The 22,209-nt window shown below is 47.7% G+C and overlaps 1 protein-coding gene across 1 annotated transcript in view; it reads left to right on the forward strand.

Annotated features, from left to right (window-relative positions):
• LOC144724936 (CUB and sushi domain-containing protein 1-like) overlaps window positions 1-22,209 on the forward strand; it is a 684,194-nt gene that overhangs the window by 80,873 nt on the left and 581,112 nt on the right. The window contains exon 2 of the mRNA XM_078604260.1: window positions 13,605-13,821. Coding sequence (XP_078460386.1) covers window positions 13,605-13,821 — 217 coding nt within the window. The remainder of the gene's footprint in view (window positions 1-13,604; window positions 13,822-22,209) is intronic.

The raw sequence follows: 22,209 nt of genomic DNA on the forward strand, positions 1-22,209 counted from the left end.
TTGGCATAAAGCCCCCCTGATCCTTAACGTCTGCACCAAAGCTGGTCATCTGAAATGCAGAGTTAAAGCGCCGGATATTGTTTTGGAAATGCCGATCCAAGTCTGCATTCCCGTACAACAGTTGAATCAACGGCGAAGGGGGTTGTGGCAAAGCAGGCAATACGACCTTGCCACTTGCACAACATAGACCCTTGGGTTCTCCTGCAAAAGTTAAAGCAGTGCATTGGACACACCGCTTGTCCATGAGACCAAGTTGGAGAACGCGCATATCGGCATATGGGTCGTGGGGTGAATAGACGAATGCCGCGCCAATTAGGTCTCGATAGTTTGTCGAGACCCGGACAGCTCTGCGCTGCGCATCGTCAGCGCGTCATGCTGAGAGTTGGCGTTCATCTTCATTTTGCCGTGCCACGGCAGTTGCCTCGCAATCCACTCAGCGTAGCGCTTCACGCTCTTGGGTGCTTTCGTTGGCACGTGCGTCCAACGTAAGTTCGCGGTCGCGGAGGCGTCGCGCCTCGCGTTCTTCGTCGGTTTCGTTAGAACGTGCGGCCGACGTAACTTCCCGGTCGCTGTGGCGTCGCGCGTCGCATTCTTGAGCGGTTTCGTTAGCACGTGCGGCCGACGTAACTTCACGGTCGCTCTGGCGTTGCGCATCGCGTTCTTCAGCGGTTTCGTTAGCACGAGCGTCCGACGTCACCTCGCGGTCGCGGTGGCGTCGCGCCTCGCGTTCTTCAGGGGTTTCGTTGCTACGTGCGTAAGACATGAGCTCTCGGTTGCGTTGGCGTCGCGCATCGCGTTCATGGTCGGTTTCCTCGGCACGTGCGTCCGACATGAGCTCTCGGTTGCGTTGGCGTCGCGCGTCGCGTTCTTCCTCGGTTTCCGCGGCACGTGCATCCGACGTAACCTCATGGTTGCGTAGGTGTCGTGCCTCGCGTTCTTCGGGGGTTTCGTTGGCACGTGCGTAAGACATGAGCTCTCGGTTGCATTGGCGTCTGGCTTCAAGTTCTTTTGCAGTAGCTTGGGTGCGCAAGCGCGCCTTGCCAATTGCTTTATTCTGGCAGCTTTGTTGCAACGCTTCTGCCGTTTGCGTCGCATGTATAAACGCCGCCCGTTCACGTTTTAGCTTTTTTTGGTGTTCGGTCATAACGCGCTTTGGTGCAGGTATGGAGGCTGCTTCGTCGGTCGTTGTACGGGCTTTCTTGTTGGCTTGTTGAGTTGTCGTGGTTTGCGCTTTACGCTTTCCCTTGCTTGATGTAGACATGGATACTTGGTTTCTATGGAATAGAAAGGAACTTAGAATTAACTCCAGCAAGTTGACACGTGCGTGGGAAAACACCACCAATAGCGCTGAACGCAAAAGCATCAACACTAATTGTCGGTTGACAGTCGGGTTGTAAATCCGTACGAATGGGGAAACCCAACTGTAGTTTAGAGTCGTGTTGTAGTTCCCTACCAATGAGGCAACACGACTGTGGCGCTCTCAAGTCGTGTTGGAGATCCCTTCCAATGGGGCCCTTCCGATGGGGCAACACGACTATGGCGCTGTGAAAATAGTGTTGCGTGCCCCCCATTCATGGGGTTCCGAACGAAACGTTTACCTGACGCCTTTCGGTATGACCAGTCTGTTTCCAGCTTGCGGTGTTAACACGTCTCTGCCATTGGCCATACAACTCAAGGTGTAGACGGTTGGCTCGGATCATTAGCTTTAGGTGAAGTCCGGTTCGCTACAGGAAACTATAGAGCGACGCAACACAAAAATCGCGGACACATGGAAAATGAGTGTGTACCGGCTTCGGGATCCTTGAGATATCCGTACGTCCGGAAGGTAAATGTGGTCAAAGCCATGGTACAGAAAACGCACGGTTGGCCGCACCCCCCTCCGGAGAAGTTGATGTGGCAGGACATGAGGCAGTGAAGTATTTAGGTGAGCGTTTGGTGTATTTGAAAAGCATTTTTAAGAAGAAAAAAAATGTTGCCCTCACTACCAGCGTGCCACTTGGCATGAGCCGTCTCCCCCACGAAAGGCGCGTGAGTTGGGATGGTGATGCACATGAATAAAGAATAAGTATAATGCGTAAAAGTGAAGTTTTTGACTCCAAATTATTAATGTGCGTGGCAGCGAACTTAATAGAAAAGTTTTTTAAATATATTCGGCTGTGAAGGACGCGGGGATCGATCCCGCAATTTTTGGCATGGGAAGCGCGGAGCGGCACGGTGAAATTTAGAAAGAAAGTAGAATATCACAAAATCCGAAATTAAAGCACTTTAAAGGTGACGGATAAAAAAAACTGACATGCCTATTCCCATCGCGGGGCACGGGACGTGCCTCCCGGCAAATCCCTCGCAAGCGAGCGTACACAGACGGACAGACAATTGTAGAGTAGGACGTTTGGCTGCTAATTGCATCCAGCATAAGCGAAACGTCCTACTGTGAAATGGTAATTTTTGGTGGTTTGACGCTTGAACACACCGGTGGGCTAAAGCAGTGAACTATTAGTCATTTATGAACGGGACACTTTTTTACTGATTGGCCGTGTGGGGTGGTGGAGGGTTACAACACATTAATAAAGAAGGCGATGTAAAGCCAATAAGGTTGTTTTTGAATAATGGTTGCGAAAGCGTACGTGTTACAAAATGAGTGACTTAACTTATTAACCAGGCTACAGTCTACATTATAGACTGGCAGTACAAGCACCGAGCTTAATAAGCAGGCTACAGTGTACATTATAGACTGGCAGTACGCTCACCCAGCTGAATGACAATTTGTACAGTGAACATTTAAAGAATGGCTTATTGGCGCGTGGGGTTTAAACATAATGATACAGTTGTTTTTAATCATCAATGGTAATTGTTGTGTTTTAACGCTTGAACACACCGGTGGGCTAAAGCAGTGAACTATGATTGTTTTATCAAGGGGACACTTTTTTACTGATTGGCTGTGTGGGGTGGTGGAGTGTTACAACACATTAAGAAATAAGGCGATCTAAACCCAATAACGGTGTTTATGAATAATGTTTGCGAAAGGCTACGTGTTACAAATAGACTAACTTTACTTAAGAACCAGGCTACAGTCAACATTATAGACTGGCAGTAGACGCACTCAGCTTCATAAGCAGGCAACAGTGTACATTATAGACTGTCAGTACACTCAGGCAGCTTAATAAGCAGGCTACAGTCTACATAATAGACTGGCAGTGCACTCACCCAATTGAATGAGCAGGCTACAGTGTACATTATATACTGGCAGTCCGCTCACCCAGCTTAATGACTATTTGTACAGTCAACATTTAAGGAATATATTCTTGGCGCGTGGGGTTTAAAAATAATTACACAGTTGTTTTGTCATTGCTATGTAGTGTTGTAAAGTTTTCATAAGATTTTAAATGTATTTTCCCCCCGGGCAAGACTGGGTAATATCGAGTTTATACGACAAAGTCGTCGCTTGACACGGGTGGGGTGTGGAGGCGTAGTACCGCGCAGAGCCTCCGGCGTCGCCTAAATTGCCTCGCAGGCATGACGCTGGGTACGGGTGGCGTTCCCTACCCCCCCCCCCCCGGGCTACAATAATACAGTGTAATCGCTATAATGTTATAATGTACCGACCGTATAATATAAATTTCACACATTGTGTTGTGGGGGGAGTGAAGAGGACGTGAAAGTTGGATGCATTTACCTGACCTTAATGACTATTTGTACAGTGAACATTTAAAGAATCGATTATGGGCGCGTGGGGTTTAAACATAATGATAGAGTTGTTTTTTAATCAGAAATGCTAATTGTTGTGTTTTAACGCTTGAACACACCGGTGGGCTAAAGCAGTAAACTATTATAGTTTGATCAACGGGACACTTTTTTACTGATTGGCCATGTGGGGTGGTGGAGTGTTACAACACATGAATAAAAAAGGCGATCTGAAGGCAATAACGGTGTTTATGAATAATGTTAGCGAAAGCCTACGTGTTACCAATTGATTAACTTTACTTAAGAACCAGGCAACAGTCTGCATTATAGACTGGCAGTACACCCAGTCAGCTTCATAAGCAGGCTACAGTCTACATTATAGACTGCCAGTACACTGAGCCAATTTAATAAGCAGGCTACAGTGTACATTATATACTGGCAGTGCGCTCAGCCAGCTTAATGACTATTTGTACAGTCAACATTTAAAGAATAGATTCTTGGCGCGTCGGGTTTAAAAGTAATGAGACAGTTGTTTTGTCTTCTTGGTTCTTTCGGTAAAGTCACGTAGAAGGGAAGTAATAAAATAATAAAAATAAAACATAATAAAATGAAATAATTCTCACGACGTTTCGGCTACAACGCAAGCAGCCGTCTTCAGGTGAAGAATGAGACACTACCAAGCTAGGAGCTTATATATAAACTGGGTTGGAGGTGGAAGAGCGCCTTAACAAAAAAGAATGTGCATATGAAGAGGAATTTAGCATATTCATGGAAAATGCGTAGGAGGTGGGCGGGGGGGGGTTCAAAGGCATATTATGCCCATGCATTATGCAGGATCAACAGCACCAAGGGGGGGTGCAGGGAGTAGCATTAACAAAGGAAAGGAATGTTATTGATATGTAGCTGCAGTTACTAAACAACCACGTAGAAAACTAAAGTATAAACTACATACAAAACTAAAGTATAAACTGCATAGCACCATCAGTATACTTACTATACTCTACAATAAGCTGAGTTACTAACAGCAAGTAATACATTACAATTCTACGTCGTAAAAATTATATAATATGCTTCCATCTAAACTTTATTCTCTTACATCACACGAGCATATACCGTACTATATACTGCCATAGATAAACCCAACATTAAATTATATACTGTATTACTATAAACCACCCTATACCTTATACATTTCAACATAACACTATGTATTATTCTACCCACCCTAATGTGTATCGAAATGGTTTATTACGTCCTTCCAATGATTGCTAAGCCAGAATCCATCTTCTCGGTTAAAATTGTCTCTGTGTTTGTATATGTGGATCGCCTCATGAACGAATCTCTCATGATAGCCAGATGGCTTGCAGAGAACCTCTGTCTTGGAGAAGTCAATGTCATGTGAGCCCACTGAGTTGTAACAGTGATCTGCCACGGCTGAGGTGTTTGTCCTACCGTGTTTCAGGTCAGCTTTATGTTCACGGATGCGGTCCGAGACATGTCGTTTGGTTTCCCCAATGTAACTGCTACCACAGAGGCAACTTAGTTTGTAGACACCAGGGTACTGTATGTCTGGAACCACATCTTTTACAGACGCTACCAGATCACGGATTTTATGTACTGTATTGAATCGGACCTGGATCTTGTGTTTAATCAGGATTTTGGAGATCTTTTTTGTGACCCCAGCAATGTAGGGTAAGGTGATGGTCTTGAAAGGCTCCTCAACAGGATCCTTCTTGATGGTTGGAGTGATGGCTTTGCGGATTGTGTAGTCGGAGTAACCATTAGCCTTAAGAGCTTGGCGTACGTGTTTGAGTTCACTGGAAATGTGTTCATGGTCGGAGATGCATTGGGCTCTATGATATAGAGTCTTGATGAGAGAATTCTTCTGGGATGGATGGTGGTGGGAATCCGGTTTTAGATAAGCATCCGTATGGGTGGTTTTCCTGTAGACAGAGTGGCTCATTGAACCATCAGGTCTCCTTTTGATTAGGACATCCAAAAAGGGTAGCTTGCCATCATTTTCGACTTCCATGGTGAATCTGATGGCTGGGTGTATGGAATTGATGTGGTCGAGAAATTGGTCTAGAGCAGGCCGGCCATGTGGCCAGATGACAAAAGTGTCGTCTACGTACCTCTTCCATAAGGTCGGACGTAGAGTGGCAGTCTGGATGGCGTCCGTCTCAAATTTCTCCATTAAGATGTTGGCTACAACCGGAGATAGGGGGGAGCCCATTGGGGTGCCCTCAATTTGCTTGTAGAAAGTTTCATTCCAAGTGAAGTATGTATTGGTTAAGCAGTGTCTCACCAGGGGGGGTACCCCAGCATTCAGTCCTTGATGAACCAAGTCTTCAATGATTGCGATGGTGTCAGGTACAGGAACCTTGGTGAATAAGGAAACCACATCAAAACTGACAAGCAGGTCGTCTGGGGACAGGGAAATCCCCTTGATTGTCGATACCAGGTCAGTAGAGTTTAGTACTGCAGAGGTGGTTTTTCCAGTGAAAGGCCGTAGAATTTCAGACAAAAAAAGAGCCAATTTATAGGTGGGGGAGTTGATAGTAGAAACAATGGGACGAAGAGGTGTATCTTCTTTATGTATCTTTGGCAAGCCGTATAATCTTGGTGGCCTGGCTGCAGAAGGTTTCAACGAGAACTGTTTGGTCTGATCAAATAATGCGGTTGAATCAGAAATGATTTTGTTGGTTTTAGTGACGAGGCTGTTGGTGGGGTCTCTTTTTATTTTTGTATAGCTGCCATCGTTGAGTAGTTCTTGAATTTTGTTGTTGTATTCTATTTTGTCCATGATGACAGTGGCATTGCCTTTGTCGGCTGAGAGGATGACAATGTCATCCCACTTTTTTAATTGAGCTAATTCAAAACGCTCATCTTTGCTGATGTTGCTAGCTGGCATCTTAGCGTTTTTGAGGGTTGCAGAGATTTCGGATCTTGCTACGTCTGCAGCGATGTGACTCAAGCCCTTGAGAGCTACATCTACTCGAGCAATTATATCATTAACTGGTATGTGTCTAGGTGTGACTGCAAAGTTTAGTCCTTTAGCTAAAACGGATTTCAAACCTTCAGAAATAGAACTGTTACTGCGATTAATTACGACTTTGTTAACATCTAGCTTTTCAATGTGTGGGTCCGGTTTCTTGTTTGAGAGGCGGTTGAATTTGGAAATCAAGTTGTCCTTACATTTAGTCGACATAGCGGCAGCTGAAGAGGCAGTCATTTTTTCCACATGTTCCCAATCCGATGTGGACATTGTTGCACTCAAAGATAAGTGTGATTTGTAGAGTGTCTTGTCTAACTGATCTAGTTCGGTGCGCGTAAGTTTGATTTTCTCTGAGATAAGAGCTAAGCTAGTTCTAGACAGAATTCGTTTCGCATTAGAAGAAGTTACAGCAGCAGATGTTAGTGTAAATGCGTTTGGTATTACCTTAGAGTCGCGGCATCTCTTGAGAAAGGTGAGAGACTCGATTAGCTGAGCCTTCTTATCACGGAGCTTGTTGAAGGATCTCAAAGTTATGTGGAAACCCTCCCCGTAGAGGCGGTTAAATTTCGATTTAAAGCTTTCGTGACTGCAGGGATTCATCTTCTTGGTTCTTTCGGTAAAGTCACGTAGAAGGGAAGTAATAAAATAATAAAAATAAAACATAATAAAATGAAATAATTCTCACGACGTTTCGGCTACAACGCAAGCAGCCGTCTTCAGGTGAAGAATGAGACACTACCAAGCTAGGAGCTTATATATAAACTGGGTTGGAGGTGGAAGAGCGCCTTAACAAAAAAGAATGTGCATATGAAGAAATTCTACGGCCTTTCACTGGAAAAACCACCTCTGCAGTACTAAACTTTACTGACCTGGTATCGACAATCAAGGGGATTGCCCTGTCCCCAGACGACCTGCTTGTCAGTTTTGATGTGGTTTCCTTATTCACCAAGGTTCCTGTACCTGACACCATCGCAATCATTGAAGACTTGGTTCATCAAGGACTGAATGCTGGGGTACCCCCCCTGGTGAGACACTGCTTAACCAATACATACTTCACTTGGAATGAAACTTTCTACAAGCAAATTGAGGGCACCCCAATGGGCTCCCCCCTATCTCCGGTTGTAGCCAACATCTTCATGGAGAAATTTGAGACGGACGCCACCCAGACTGCCACTCTACGTCCGACCTTATGGAAGAGGTACGTAGACGACACTTTTGTCATCTGGCCACATGGCCGGCCTGCTCTAGACCAATTTCTCGACCACATCAATTCCATACACGCAGCCATCAGATTCACCATGGAAGTCGAAAATGATGGCAAGCTACCCTTTTTGGATGTCCTAATCAAAAGGAGACCTGATGGTTCAATGAGGCACTCTGTCTACAGGAAAACCACCCATACGGATGCTTATCTAAAACCGGATTCCCACCACCATCCATCCCAGAAGAATTCTCTCATCAAGACTCTATATCATAGAGCCCAATGCATCTCCGACCATGAACACATTTCCAGTGAACTCAAACACGTACGCCAAGCTCTTAAGGCTAATGGTTACTCCAACTACACAATCCGCAAAGCCATCACTCCAACCATCAAGAAGGATCCTGTTGAGGAGCCTTTCAAGACCATCACCTTACCCTACATTGCTGGGGTCACAAAAAAGATCTCCAAAATCCTGATTAAACACAAGATCCAGGTCCGATTCAATACAGTACATAAAATCCGTGATCTGGTACCGTTGTAAAAGATGTGGTTCCAGACATACAATACCCTGGTGTCTACAAACTAAGTTGCCTCTGTGGTAGCAGTTACATTGGGGAAACCAAACGACATGTCTCGGACCGCATCCGTGAACATAAAGCTGACCTGAAACACGGTAGGACAAACACCTCAGCCGTGGCAGATCACTGTTACAACTCAGTGGGCTCACATGACATTGACTTCTCCAAGACAGAGGTTCTCTGCAAGCCATCTGGCTATCATGAGAGATTCGTTCATGAGGCGATCCACATATATAAACACAGAGACAATTTTAACCGAGAAGATGGATTCTGGCTTAGCAATCATTGGAAGGACGTAATAAACCATTTCGATACACATTAGGGTGGGTAGAATAATACATAGTGTTATGTTGAAATGTATAAGGTGGTTTATAGTAATACAGTATATAATTTAATGTTGGGTTTATCTATGGCAGTATATAGTACGGTATATTCTCGTGTGATGTAAGAGAATAAAGTTTAGATGGAAGCATATTATATAATTTTTACGACGTAGAATTGTAATGTATTACTTGCTGTTAGTAACTCAGCTTATTGTAGAGTATAGTAAGTATACTGATGGTGCTATGCAGTTTATACTTTAGTTTTTTATGTAGTTTATACTTTAGTTTTCTACGTGGTTGTTTAGTAACTGCAGCTACATATCAATAACATTCCTTTCCTTTGTTAATGCTACTCCCTGCACCCCCCTTGGTGCTGTTGATCCTGCATAATGCATGGGCATAATATGCCTTTGAAACCCCCCTCCCGCCCACCTCCTACGCATTTTCCATGAATATGCTAAATTCCTCTTCATATGCACATTCTTTTTTGTTAAGGCGCTCTTCCACCTCCAACCCAGTTTATATATAAGCTCCTAGCTTGGTAGTGTCTCATTCTTCACCTGAAGACGGCTGCTTGCGTTGTAGCCGAAACGTCGTGAGAATTATTTCATTTTATTATGTTTTATTTTTATTATTTTATTACTTTCCTTCTACGTGACTTTACCGAAAGAACCAAGAAGATGAATCCCCGCAGTCACGAAAGCTTTAAATCGAAGTTGTTTTGTCATTGCTATGTAATGTTTAAAAGATTTCATAAGATTTTGTGGTGGGGGGGGGGAGTGAAGAGGACGTGAAACTTTTATGCATTTACCTGAGAGTCGCGTGCTGGGTGTCGAGGCGTAGTACCGTGCAGAGCCTCCGGCCTCGCCTAAATAGGCCACCCGGTCGTGAAACTTTGATGAATTAACGTCAGAGTCGCGTGTTAATGCGTGCGCCTATTTTTAAGTTAAATTAAAAATGGCGTCCACCCCGCGCCGAAGGCGTCGCTACCCGTTGCCAGGGGCAACCGCCGTCCAATGAAAGCGGCGAAGGCGTGGCTACCCGTTGCCAGGGGCAACCGGCGTCCAATGAAACTGCAGCCCGCGGCGAAGGCGTCGCTACCCGTTGGCAGGGGCAACCGCCGTCCAATGAAAGCGCCAAAGGCGTCGCTACCCGTTGCCAGGGGCAACCGCCGTCCAATGAAAGTGCGTTTGGTCCGGCGACACACACACACACACACAGACAGATTCACGATTTTATATATATAGATTTAAACATTATTCTTTTATGTTATGTTTCGGCTTGTGTCTAATTGTCCACGCTCAACTGACGTTAGCTGTAAATCACCACGGCCCCTTACGTTATGGCAAGCTTCGGGCCCACTTCTTGGAGTCGTGGAGTTCTGTCATTACGAGAACGATACATTTAATTAAAGCGTGTTTTTAAAAAAGTATTTTTAAATATTACTTATGATCATCTTCAAATCCCTCCCTCCTGCTACTGGAATATAGTGATTTCCAACCACTGGCGCAACTTTGCTCAACTTATTGAGACGTGGAGGCACTTTGCAGCTTCATAACAGTTCGCCAAACATACTGCTGGGGGATAATAATATCGCGAGCTAAATGACCTCTGGAGACCAATTAAGTGCGCAATGAGGCCACAAACATTTCCCAGTCAAAAACCCTTGCGACAAGGCCCGAGCTGTTTGTGACACAGATAGGTGTTTTTTCCCATTTACAGGACAAAACCCTACAATGTTTTGTTTTAATTATACAGTTGCGTACGCATGTATGTATGTATGCACGTTGAACTGCTTTCGCACTGTACTTAGCCAACCGTCCTGATCGGAGGTGATACTCCTCTCGGAGTCAGAAGCACGTGCACCATGACGTGTGACGACATGAGCACTGGTTGAGGGTCACCAGCAGCTGGTGAAATCAATGATTCCGCCGATCAGATGAACTCACTTCTGATATGGCTATTGCTCACACGTGCACCCAATCAAAAAAGTCAAGAGCAATTGCCCGACGGAACACTCTAGCGTGTGAGTGTGTGTGGCCGTGGAGATGGTGCAGGCTGGAGTTTCCCTTCCGGAAAGAGCGCGCCTAACGAATGATCGAGAGCGAGCATCGTGTTCGCTCGTGCGTGTGCTAGTAAGCGGTTCACCCACTGTTTCTATGATCTGGTCACGGCCAGTGGTGGGAATGGGCCGGAACGCCCCGGGAACGCCGTGGTGGGAGTGAAAATGTGTTCCGAAAAGAATTAAAGATTCATCATTATTTTTTTTTACTTACGGAGAGACACCCCCCCCCCGCAGACTAACAGAGAGACCCACAGACACGCACAGAAACCCATAGACACGCACAGAGACTTACAGATATGCATAGAGAGTTAGAGACCTACAGACACACTCAGAGACCCACAGACACACACAGAGACCAACAGACGCACACATATAGCCACAGATGCGCACAGAGACCAACAGACAAGCACACAGACCCATAAACACACCCATAGACCCAAAGACACATGTGTGTGCCCAGAGGCGCACACATAAACCCACAGACACACACAGAGACCAAGAGACAAGCACACAGACCCATAGACATGCACAGGGACTCATAGACACGCATATAAGAGGGGTGGAGCGAATCATTTATGAGTCGTCCCCCCACAGCAATTTTTTCCCATTTCCAGCCCGGGCCCCAGCTCGTGTTCGGCACCTCCACTAATTTAACTGAAACTTAAGATGAGTACCTGGTGCAGTGCGCAAACAGCGCCATTGCGGAGACAAAGGTGAACCAGGCGTGGTGCTGGCCCTCACCGTTACATCGCGTGCCGCGCCACACTTAATTACATATTATAATGCCGACTTTGTGACGTGCCACAAATGACGAAGGATGCAGTGGGCACCTACGGACTACCTGCACGTGGATCGTGATGATGGTGACGAAGCTTGCCACTGCAGGGAACTCGCTCGCTCTCGAAGGGAGAGAACGGCTCGGAGGCGCGAGGAACCACAGACAAAGCGGGAAGGCAGCCACGCAATGAGCCAGGACTAACAATGGCACCGAGCTCTGTAGTCCTCTACATATGAAGGTGTTATCCGATTATCAATGGGCGTTTACAGGTGGGAGGAAACCGGAACACCCAGACAAACACCCACGTGTACGAGAGGCAAAACACTATCCCAATGCGGACGGAAGAGGTGGGGTCCGCTTTTTTGCTGTACCGCATTTTCGTGACCAAAACGGGGTTATGGCGCCTCGATGCCTGCGGTAGGGGGCCGTCCATAAATGACGTCACGCGATTTTGGACGATTTTTTACTCCCCCCTCGTCACACGGCGCCACAAAAAGTCAGACCCCCCCTCAAATATGACGTCACAAAGCTCTGCCGCCCCCCCCCCCCCCAAAACCATATTTCCATTTTGAAAATAAAACATGCTTCAAATCGCTTTAAACTATTGTCATTGTAGTGCGTATTTAATACTTAAAAAAATGAACCCGTAAAAACAAAGTTTTTCACTATAAATCCTTTTTATGCGTGGCATCGGTTTCATTTTATTATTCATTTCTGTTTTTTTTGAGTAAGCAAGCAAGCAAGTGAAGTTAATATAAAGGATTTAAAAATGAAAGATCACCTCTTGACATGCCCCGTATATTCCCGAAGGCACTAGCGTTGACCCGTTTTACCACTTTCAAGAACCTGGCGGCTTCAATTTAACTGCTCTATAAATAGTCTCCATTGTACAGCGTGGGGGCAGGGATTTCATGCCATGTGGTTAGTCAACATTTGCGTCATCATGAAACGGGCGGCTACAGTCCTCTCGTCCTCTGATTGTCTGCCACAATTAAGCAATTGGTAATTAAATATTTTAAAAAAATTCCCTAAACAGTGTAAAATTTTGGAAAAAATTTTTCATGAAAATTAATTGTCAAGCACAACGAGTCTATGTGCAAAATGTCAGCTCGATTGGATCACGGGAAGTGTGTTAAAAAACGACCGAAAGATTTGCACGGTCCTAAGCAAGCAAGCAAGCACGCAAGCACGCAAGCAAGCAAGCAAGCGAACTTAATATGAAGGATTTAAAAAGTATATTTAATTAAGTAGAACGTATTGTCTATATTTATTTAAAGTAGCGCATTTTGATGTGACGTCACATTTCTCAAACCCCCACCTCGTCACACATCGTCACAAATGTCTGAACCTCCCCCCCCTAGGTGCGTGACGTCATTTATGGACGGCCCCTAGGGGAGTTTCATGGCATTCGTGTGGTGAGCCACCAGCCCTGGTTGCTCCCTCCACAGTGCAGGATCGAAGGGCCACCACTGGATGCTCGTTCTCTGAACCCCTCCCCAACCGTCTGCATGGCTTAGCGGGCGGGGTTTGGGTGGGGTGGGGTGGGTCTGCGGCGAGATGCTAACTACCTCACCTGGTATACAGGAGGTCGTTGGCTCGATCCCGACCCTGACGCCTGCACAGTATGTTTGGAGTTTGCATCTCCTCCCCGTGGTCGCAATCGATTTTTTTTTAGTTTTCTCCAGTTCCTCCGGTTTTTCCCCCCTCCACATTTAGAATCGACATGTCTCCATGTACGTTGGACTTCTTTCGCACCGTACGTAGCCAACCGTGCTAATTGGAGGCGCGTGGGGTGGGGGGGCAAGGACACGCGTTCAGGGCATTCGGCCTTTGCGCATTTCCACGCGATGAGTCACTTTCGTCGAGCGATCATTTCGTGACCGCCAGGTCGCTTCCGGACAGAGAGCTACGCATCTCAGTGGGGGCCTTACCCGGTTAAAAAGAAGCGTCGTTTTGCTTCTGGTGTACGCGTGCATGCAGGCCACGGCTGCGGCGGGCTGCTGAAGGGGCTCAATGGCAGCGTGGAGAGCCCCGGATTTCCCTTCGGCTACCCCAACGGGGCCAACTGCACGTGGGCGCTGCAGGCGGCGGAGCAAGACCGCATCCAGATCGCGTTCGTGTCGTTCGCACTGGAGCAGGACTACGACTTCCTCTCCGTCTTCGAAGGCCACCCCAACCAGGGAAACCTGCGCGTCAAGTGAGTGCTCCTCTCCCCCCCGTCACGTCCCGCCGGCAAGGAACTAAGTTCGGCGTGTCACCGTTGTCTTCGTCGTCGTCGTGTTCATTGTCATCAACGTCATCGGCAGTGTCATTGTAGTTATCGTCATCGTCATCATCGTTGTCGTCATAGTCAGTGTCATCATCATTGTCGTCATTATCATCATAATTATCGTCATCGGTCATAGTGTCATCATCGTCATCATCATCGTCATCATCATCAATGTCTGCCATGTCCTATCCACTGCTGGATCAAGGGCCCCTCCATTGTTCTAGCCCAATGGCTCACAGGCTCGCCGCGATGCACGAGCCCCTTCCCTCGGGCGTATCCCCTCCTTTTGGCTGCCATTCCATGACCAGTCTCATCATTCCTACCTCGTCCCTTCAAGCGAGGCGTCCAGCCCAAGCACACTGCTCTCGAGACACACTGAAGCTTTGTGGTCGTTCTTCGTGTGATTCCCAGCACGCATTATCTTTGTTCCATGTCCTTTGTTGGGGGGGGAGGGTGGGGGGAGGTCTATGTGTCTCTGACCCATGTCACAGGAATGTGCTGCTTGAGCAAATTTAAAGTCCTGGATATTTTGGGAGGAAAAAAATTATAAATTAAATTTCACGGCAATGGCTTAACTCAGATGTTTGAAATGATTGCGTGCGTTAACTGAACATTGTGGAAAAATGTGAAGAAGAAAATCGGTTAACTGGTGAAATGTATAGAAATCCATCCTCGCTGGACCTGACTCTCAGGGAATTCCACATGTTTGGACAATCTACGGAAGAATCCCTTGCAAGGAAAGCGATGTGCCACCCATAAAGAAGTGACGTCTGATGTTCATGCAGTGCGTCTTGGCTCATTTCATATTTACATAGCCCCTTCATGCACGCCGCTTGGCAATAGCTTAAACCAACGGTGGCAGAATGGAATGATTTAGACAACAGGAGGGTGCAAGAATTGAGGATTGAGCTACTTATGGATCACGAAAGGTTTGGGGAGAGATGGGATGGAGTGGAGGGGCGAGGGGTGGGCTAAGTGTGGTGGCTGCCCAGGGTGCAACGCTGTTAAGAGGCGCAAGCAAGGCATGAGCAGTGATAACCAAATAGCACTAAATAGTAAATAGTATTTTTGATTCACACTTGATGATGCCAGTTGTAATATCCAGCGAAACGCCGGATATAAACATTGTAGAAAAAAATTCCCGCCTTTCAATGTTCTTCTGGTATTGCTGAAAAAAATAAATCAACTGACATTTTTGCCCACGTGACAACCTGGATTGGCTGGCTCTGTCAGGTAGTCGAGGGCTATGGTTACACATTGACATAATACCTTGACGATTACCCCCATCAAAATAAGCTAAATATAAATCAGAACTCACGGGTGTTTACTCAGCGTTTTGGATGCACCATAAAGCATGCATGAGACAAAGATCCCCTGTCTAGCCATAACAGACTTTTGGGGCAAGTGCTGTTAGCGAGCACCTATGAAGGCCGGCACAGCACACGAGGGGGTGGCTGGCCAACACCACGCCCAGCCACCTTATCCCTAGTGGCGATGTTTACTCACCACACCAGGTACTCATTTGAGGCTGAGTCGACCTAGGGGAGGCCCAGGACCGATTCAGATAATCGTCACTGGGTGTTGGCCATGAGTGGGAATCAAACTCGTTTCGCTGGGTTTGTAGCGCAGTGCGCTAACCGCTACACTACCGCTCCCCACATTGTGTGCATTAAGCATGCATACAATGTATGTATGTTAGACTTCTTTCGCACTACACGTAGCCAACCATGCTAATCGCGTGTCTCGTGCATGTCTGTGTTGCATTGTGTTACAGTGGATACAATGGGTAACACAGACATACACGGGACACGTGAAGGGTCACAAATAACAGCACGCGGCAGGGTTATTACCAGACGGTCCCTTACAAGGGGCACACGAATCCGAGTTTGCCGAGGGCACCAATTACGTTAAGGCTGCCGTGAATGAGTGGGTTTAGGGGCCAGACAGAAGTTATTCTCGGTGGAGATTAAAGCCACCCTAGAGCACCGATTATGGCCCACGTGCACTGCACATCAGGGGAAGAATGTGACAGTTTAATCAAATCCATTCTTTGCTACGTCAAGCCACCACAGACTTTCCAATTAACCCTTATGCAAAACGCCGACATTCAAACGCATGTGAACGTGCCGTGCAAGGAATCGATGCTTGCACGTCGAGAAAATATAGAATGTGGGCGATATTTTCAAAAAAACAATGGGAGTGGAAACAGAGCGGACTTCATAGCCGCTATTGTTCATCGACAGAAGACGTCTCAATGCCGGGCTTGAGTAAGATGAGGCAGTTGACAGTACGGACAGCCACTGGAGTAGGTATTTCAAGACTCAGGGACAGCAGAGGAGTTGGAGAGACCTCCCATTGAGCGGAAGTTGGCCAGGTGATTCCAGAGCCCCGTGTTTCTGCAGCAGAGGACGTTGGCTGTGGAGTCGAGCGAGCTGGTTTCGTTCCGACCGTGAGTCGATCGCTCTAAGCAACAACACCATGTGGCTTGCTTCATGACCAGAACAATGGCTGCGTTACATTTTACCTAGACCGTTACTTCGCCGTTGTTGCAAATCTTCATAACTTGACTCGGTTCTGATGGTGAAGCACAGACCTATGGAGCTATTCGTTGTTCTGTCGCCTCGGTGAGGAGCCACGTAGCGCACCTGGAAGACTTCTTCACGATTCTTGCAAAGCACCCGATGACGCTGGTTGCTGTAATCACCAGCGATACCGTCACGGTACTCCAACTGTACATGTTGTACGTTGAAATCTCTAACACACCGGTGTGCTGAAGTAGCAACTAATTGCCGCATTTTGATTTACTTGACAAACCTTACCAATTAGCTGTGTCGGGTGGTGGTGGGTTGACGACACATTTATATTTACGCGATCTAACCACCCCAAAAAACATTTTATTATGGATACTCTACCTCACCCGGGCTACAAACCTGGGCAATATCTCGTGCTCGATACTGCGTGAATATATTATTGTGGTGGCAGGACACGCAAAGAAGACGAACTTGCCTTTGTACCAATTGCAGCTGCCTCAAACTCCACTTGACTTGATTAGTTTGCAGAGTTAACATATACATATATAGAATGTTTCTAAGTCACTCCAGTTCTTGAACATTTTCATTCACGTCAAAATAGACGTCAGTGCATCAACGTTGACATCTTTACGGTAAGGGCGAAGGCAGGCTTGCACTGGCTGCTAAATATCCCCCCCCAGACCTCTCCATCCCACCTCGATCATTGTGACGAGTGGACTCTTATCTCCCCGGCAGTCACACCAGCCCGCCCCTTGGCCACAACCCTGATGACAGCTCTCGTCAATTTCACTCCGACATTGCAAACAAACAATCAATAAAGTTGGGTCACGTAAATTACACGTCTGGTTTTAAGCAAGGCCTCACAACGTGGCTCTTTCCAGTAGCCTGGTTACGTATATGCCATTGGCAGTGAAGATGTTCAGGGTGAACTCAGAGTGATTTGTTTGTTAATTACGAGAGGTCAGTGGTCACAATAACAATAGAACGATAGCCGAAGGCCACCTAACGCGCTCCGCTGAAAGCTGACCTATGCTGCCAGCGCGAAGCCCTGTGTGTGTGTGTGTGTACGTGCGTTGCCAGTGCTAAAGCACAGCAAGTTGGTACAGTAGGGGGCACAGGTGGTGCATCAGCCAGTCATCTCGGTCATCTCAGTCAGTCGACCCGTGGCACCTGGGTCTGCCCCGTGACCTCCTGCCAGCGGGCGTTCAACACTTCACGTGGCCTCAAGGTGCACATGGCCTGGCACAAGCGTCGTGGTAACGTCACTGCCACTTAGTGGCGAATGGCGGTTGTTTTTGTTGTTGCCAGTGCACACACCTGTGCGTGTGCGCACGGAGAGCCCACAGTATGCAGCGCGTGAATTCAACAGCGTGCTGTCGGCACCCAAGGCTCGCCAGCTGGAACCTGGTCTCGTTTCAAATCTGTGATGGTGTCTCGTCGTCGGGAGTGTGTCGCGTCGTAACATGACCACTTAGCAAAGAGGCAGGGTGCCGGTACAATAATAGTTCAGCACAAGGCACCTTGCCTATGTCAGCTGCAAACAAAATGCATTGGGAGGACGGGTGCATGGCTTGTGTGTGTGTGGTGGCGTAAGTGGCTTGAGCACTGCGCGAAGAACCTAGCAACTTGGGTTCTATTTACGACTACGGTGAAAGATAACCTGAACCTAACCTGGGGCCTCCTCTATGTCAATTCAGTCTGATATTATCACCTGGTGCGGTAAGTAAACACCGGCATTGGGGAGACAAAGGTGGCCGGGCGTAGTGCTGGCCGCACCCCACCTCCCACTGCATCATGCCGGCCTTCAAATGTGCTCACTTACAGCGCTCGCCCCCGATAGTCCGCTCAAGGCTCTCTGGGGGCGTCTTTGTTCGTGTGTGCTTGAGTTTGTTGACGAGTTTGTTGACGTGTTGGTCGGTTTATCGGATCCCGCTCTCTCTCTCTGTCAGATCGTTGGCAGTGCTGAGCATTGGTGGCAGATGGGTATCTGGAACCCGTCCCGGGTCTCCCATTGGTGGACCTCAAGCCAACGTCACAATTGGTGGAGGGGTGGGGGAGGGGCAGTGGGGGGGGTCAAAGGTGTCATCATCCGTGCATGCTGCTGGTCACAACCACCTCATCCTGTGATGTGCTGCTCGCCTTGCTCGGTGCTTGCTCACGTTGCGTGCCCCAAGGATGAATACAAAAAGGGGATCACTGTCTTGGTATTTAACAATTGCATTTGTTTGCAGGTAAGCCTTTTTGCCGGGTCTTGGTGAACGTTTCTCGTCACGTTCCTGGGTCCTTTCTTCCACGCCGCGTTCTTTGTTGCATCCGGGCATAGGGTTGCGTACCGGAATTGAACTGGACGCTCCATGTCTTTCACTCCGAGTTGTTGGGCACCGCTGTGGCAAGGAGATGTTAACTACCTCGCCTGGTATACAGGAGGCCGTGGGTTACATCCAGACCCTGACGGCTGCTGTATATTTGGGGTTTGCACGTCTCTCCCCGTGGTCGCATAGATTTTTCCGGGTCCTCCGGTGTTTCCCTCCATAATTTAGAAACATGCGTTTAGATTATTTGGCTGCTATACATTTCGCCACGTTGTTGAGCTATCACTTGTGTCCAGGTTGCTTCTGAAAAAGAGCTACATAGCTCTGTGGGCCTTACCTGATAAAAAAAAGAAATTGTTGAGTTTAGTTTGTTGAATAGATCTTCAAGGGATGACTCATGCGTTATTTCCGCCGATGTCTACCCAGGCACTGGACAATAAACAGGACTTCTTCTGCGGAGGCAGACAGGGCGATCTTAACGTGTTCATTTTTTTTTCAGAGTCTGTCCCTTCGAGCTTTTTTCTCACGAGACGCTGGAAGGATTCGGTGGTTGCAGGGTGGAGTTGGCATACAATGGGGGGGAGGCATCCCTGCTAAATCCCTCTGGCATTATTCGGCACGGGTGCTATGCGTGCCGTTGTTGCTCGTCCACCACGTACACCCCCGTGTCATGGTGGACGAGACCAATTGCCGCGTAGATGACGTCGCTCTGGTCGACCCTCTTCAGAAAGACCGGGGGGGGGGGGGTACACTTACATGGGTTTTGATCTTTTGATTCGGTAAGCAGATCTCTTCTGAAGATTGTCGTTATTTTGGTATCCTCTGAGGACTTGTTGCGTTGTGTGATTTCTTCGTAAAATCGCTGGGTTTGAGTCAGTGCTCTCACCAGTGCTTGATGTACTGGCGTTGAGTTCTGATCCTCCCTGACAGTTTTTTTGTTTGTTTGTTAAATAAGTGACTCCTAAATGCATTTTTCAAATCGTTCATTCGGGCATTTAGGCACTCCTGCCCCTCTCCTCCACTTCACTCCTCCTCTTTTTTCTCCAACCCCTCCACTCCCACCCTTGCCCTTACCATAGAGGGTTATCCGAGTTAAGGAAGTACAGCAGTTCCTTCTCGCGTGTTTTCACAACGCGAATTGAATATAACGCGATGGAGTGAACGGCACTACGTCGCGTGAGTATGAATAAACGGGTGTACGGCCGCCTCGGCTTAGCATCACCAAGGCGGGATGCTGCTGGATGCTTCTAGATGCTACCCACGCACATCCGTCTGTGTTTGGCCTGCGCACGCATCTCGCTTTACGCCATTGTGATTTATGATTTATTATAACGCGATTTTTACCTGACGCTGTGTTCTTCAGGAACGCAACTACCGTGGAATTAGGAGACCAGACTGTCGACACCAGGGATGTAGAGTTTATTGATGGCATAGACGGATTCAACATATAGAACGTTGGTAATAATCACTATGCTTCGCATCGTTTCTATACTGGTGTCAATTTCTGAATAGTTTGTTCGATAAAATACTTTTGAAAGAAAAAAAAGCACTTGCATTACTTGGAACCCAAGTGAGAGTTCATTGAGAATCAAGAGTTTCGTTTTTAGAGGGAGACCGAGGTGAAATCATTTTTTTCAGCCTTCATGTCATGCGAATTTCACCGTTCTTCTAATATTTCTTTCAGTACCGCTGTAAAGTTGTCAATTCGTTTCAGAAAATAGCGTGAAATTCTGATGTCTGACTGACCGGGCCCTGGTGATTGTGACTTCCCAGCGCCTTTGTGGCTTCATACTCAGCCATGAGCTCAGCTGGAAATGTTAAGCAGCTCTGCTACACGGGCAGCCACAGCTCAAGATCCTCTTCAGTGGTGGCCGTTACAGAACATTGCAGGGTGTGACTGTGCAAAATGACAATTGCCAAAAAACAACAAATGATTTACCCTAAATATGCCAACTACTCAACTGCTTCCCCCCCCCCCCCTCCCTATTGTTGTTGTGGTGAGTGAGCGTCCTTGCTCACGTGGTGGATACCGACCGAGCCTCTGCACAGTTCCTCCCGAGTGAGAAGAGTCGTCCCTTACTCGCGAAACAAAAAATAACACTTCCGAAATGGAAGAGCTCACGCCTACTTGCTGAAGCGTGGCCGGTTCCTCTGCAGAGAGCCTCACTTCTCGTGTTTACAGGCAATTCGGTTTTACGGGCACTTCTGTGTGTTTTGGCTTTACTCTCCCTCCCTCCCGCCCTCCTCCTCCCCCTCTTCCTCCCAAGGGCAAATACAAATCGAGAGTTGGAGGTAGCTTGGTGGTTTCTCGGGGAGGAGGAGTGTCGCGTCAGAGCACTGATCCGGTGGCTGCTGAGGAGATCATAGGTTCACATCTGCGCAGCGACCCACGATTAAATCGGGTCGCCGAGCGCGGTGCCCTTCAACGTCTCGGCACAGTCACACGAAGAGTGCACAAAAGCAATTACGTGTCAGTTACGTGCGTTTTTACCTAATTTGGCTTATTCCAGCTCTAAGGTGAAACAAAAAAACCACTCGTAATTGTGATCACCGTGCGATGAACAGTCTCTTTGCGGGGTTCATGAAAGGTGACCCGTAAGCGTGGATTGCGAGGGCAATTGGCGAGACGAGTTGAGCGGTGCTGTATTGTCATATTGCTGGGCCATTCTCTGACACAAAGTGGTGCACCGCCCACCGTGAGAGTCCCGATGGGAATCGCAATGTCCCCGTGAGGTGATGCGAATAGCACGATTTGAATGCATTTGGGAGAAGAACACGTGTGGTTTATTTATTGATGAAGTATCCGAACCTCGGGTCAATTTCTTTAGGGAACATGACCACTGACTGCATAGAGGCATTTTGGCTTGTCTCATTCGTAGACCCATGAGCCCTATCTCAGCTTCCTCAAGTTGCAGGACAACAGATGCCTCTGCCTCCATCGGTTGAAGCCTCCAGGCTTGGTGCAAATTTCTCCACTGCCTCAACGTCTTAGCGGCCATCTCTTACATAGCACCGGTGCGGAATACTTACACGGAAGTCTCAGCAATGTCCCACCGAATTGAAAGCTAGAATTTGCCGTCGCTTACTGCTGCCATCATTTGCTGATTTTGCTCTCGAAAGGCTGCGGGTGCTTCAGTAGATCATGATTGAAGTTCGTAGCGGGCTAACTTTGTTGCTTCTTGTTGCCGTACCACCAGCAGGGTTTCTAGAAGATGCCCAGAGTTGGGGAGCGCCCTGGTGGATGAGATCCCAGCGTCGGTTTTGTGACAAATCTCGAGGAAGTGAACGCCAAACATTGCACGTCCTCCAGGCCACGGTCACTCGGCACCCGTTGGAGTTTCCAACTGCCACACCGATAGAGTAAGCACTGAGTGCAGTGCACGTGGCAGCGGAGGTCTCACTCCGAATCACCCTGTATCAGCCAGTCATCTCAGTCAGTCGATCCGTGGTACCTGGGTCTGCCCCGTGACCTC

The sequence above is a fragment of the Lampetra planeri genome, chromosome 22, assembly GCF_965212315.1.
Source record: "Lampetra planeri chromosome 22, kcLamPlan1.2.h2, whole genome shotgun sequence".
NCBI classification, from domain to species: domain Eukaryota; kingdom Metazoa; phylum Chordata; class Hyperoartia; order Petromyzontiformes; family Petromyzontidae; genus Lampetra; species Lampetra planeri.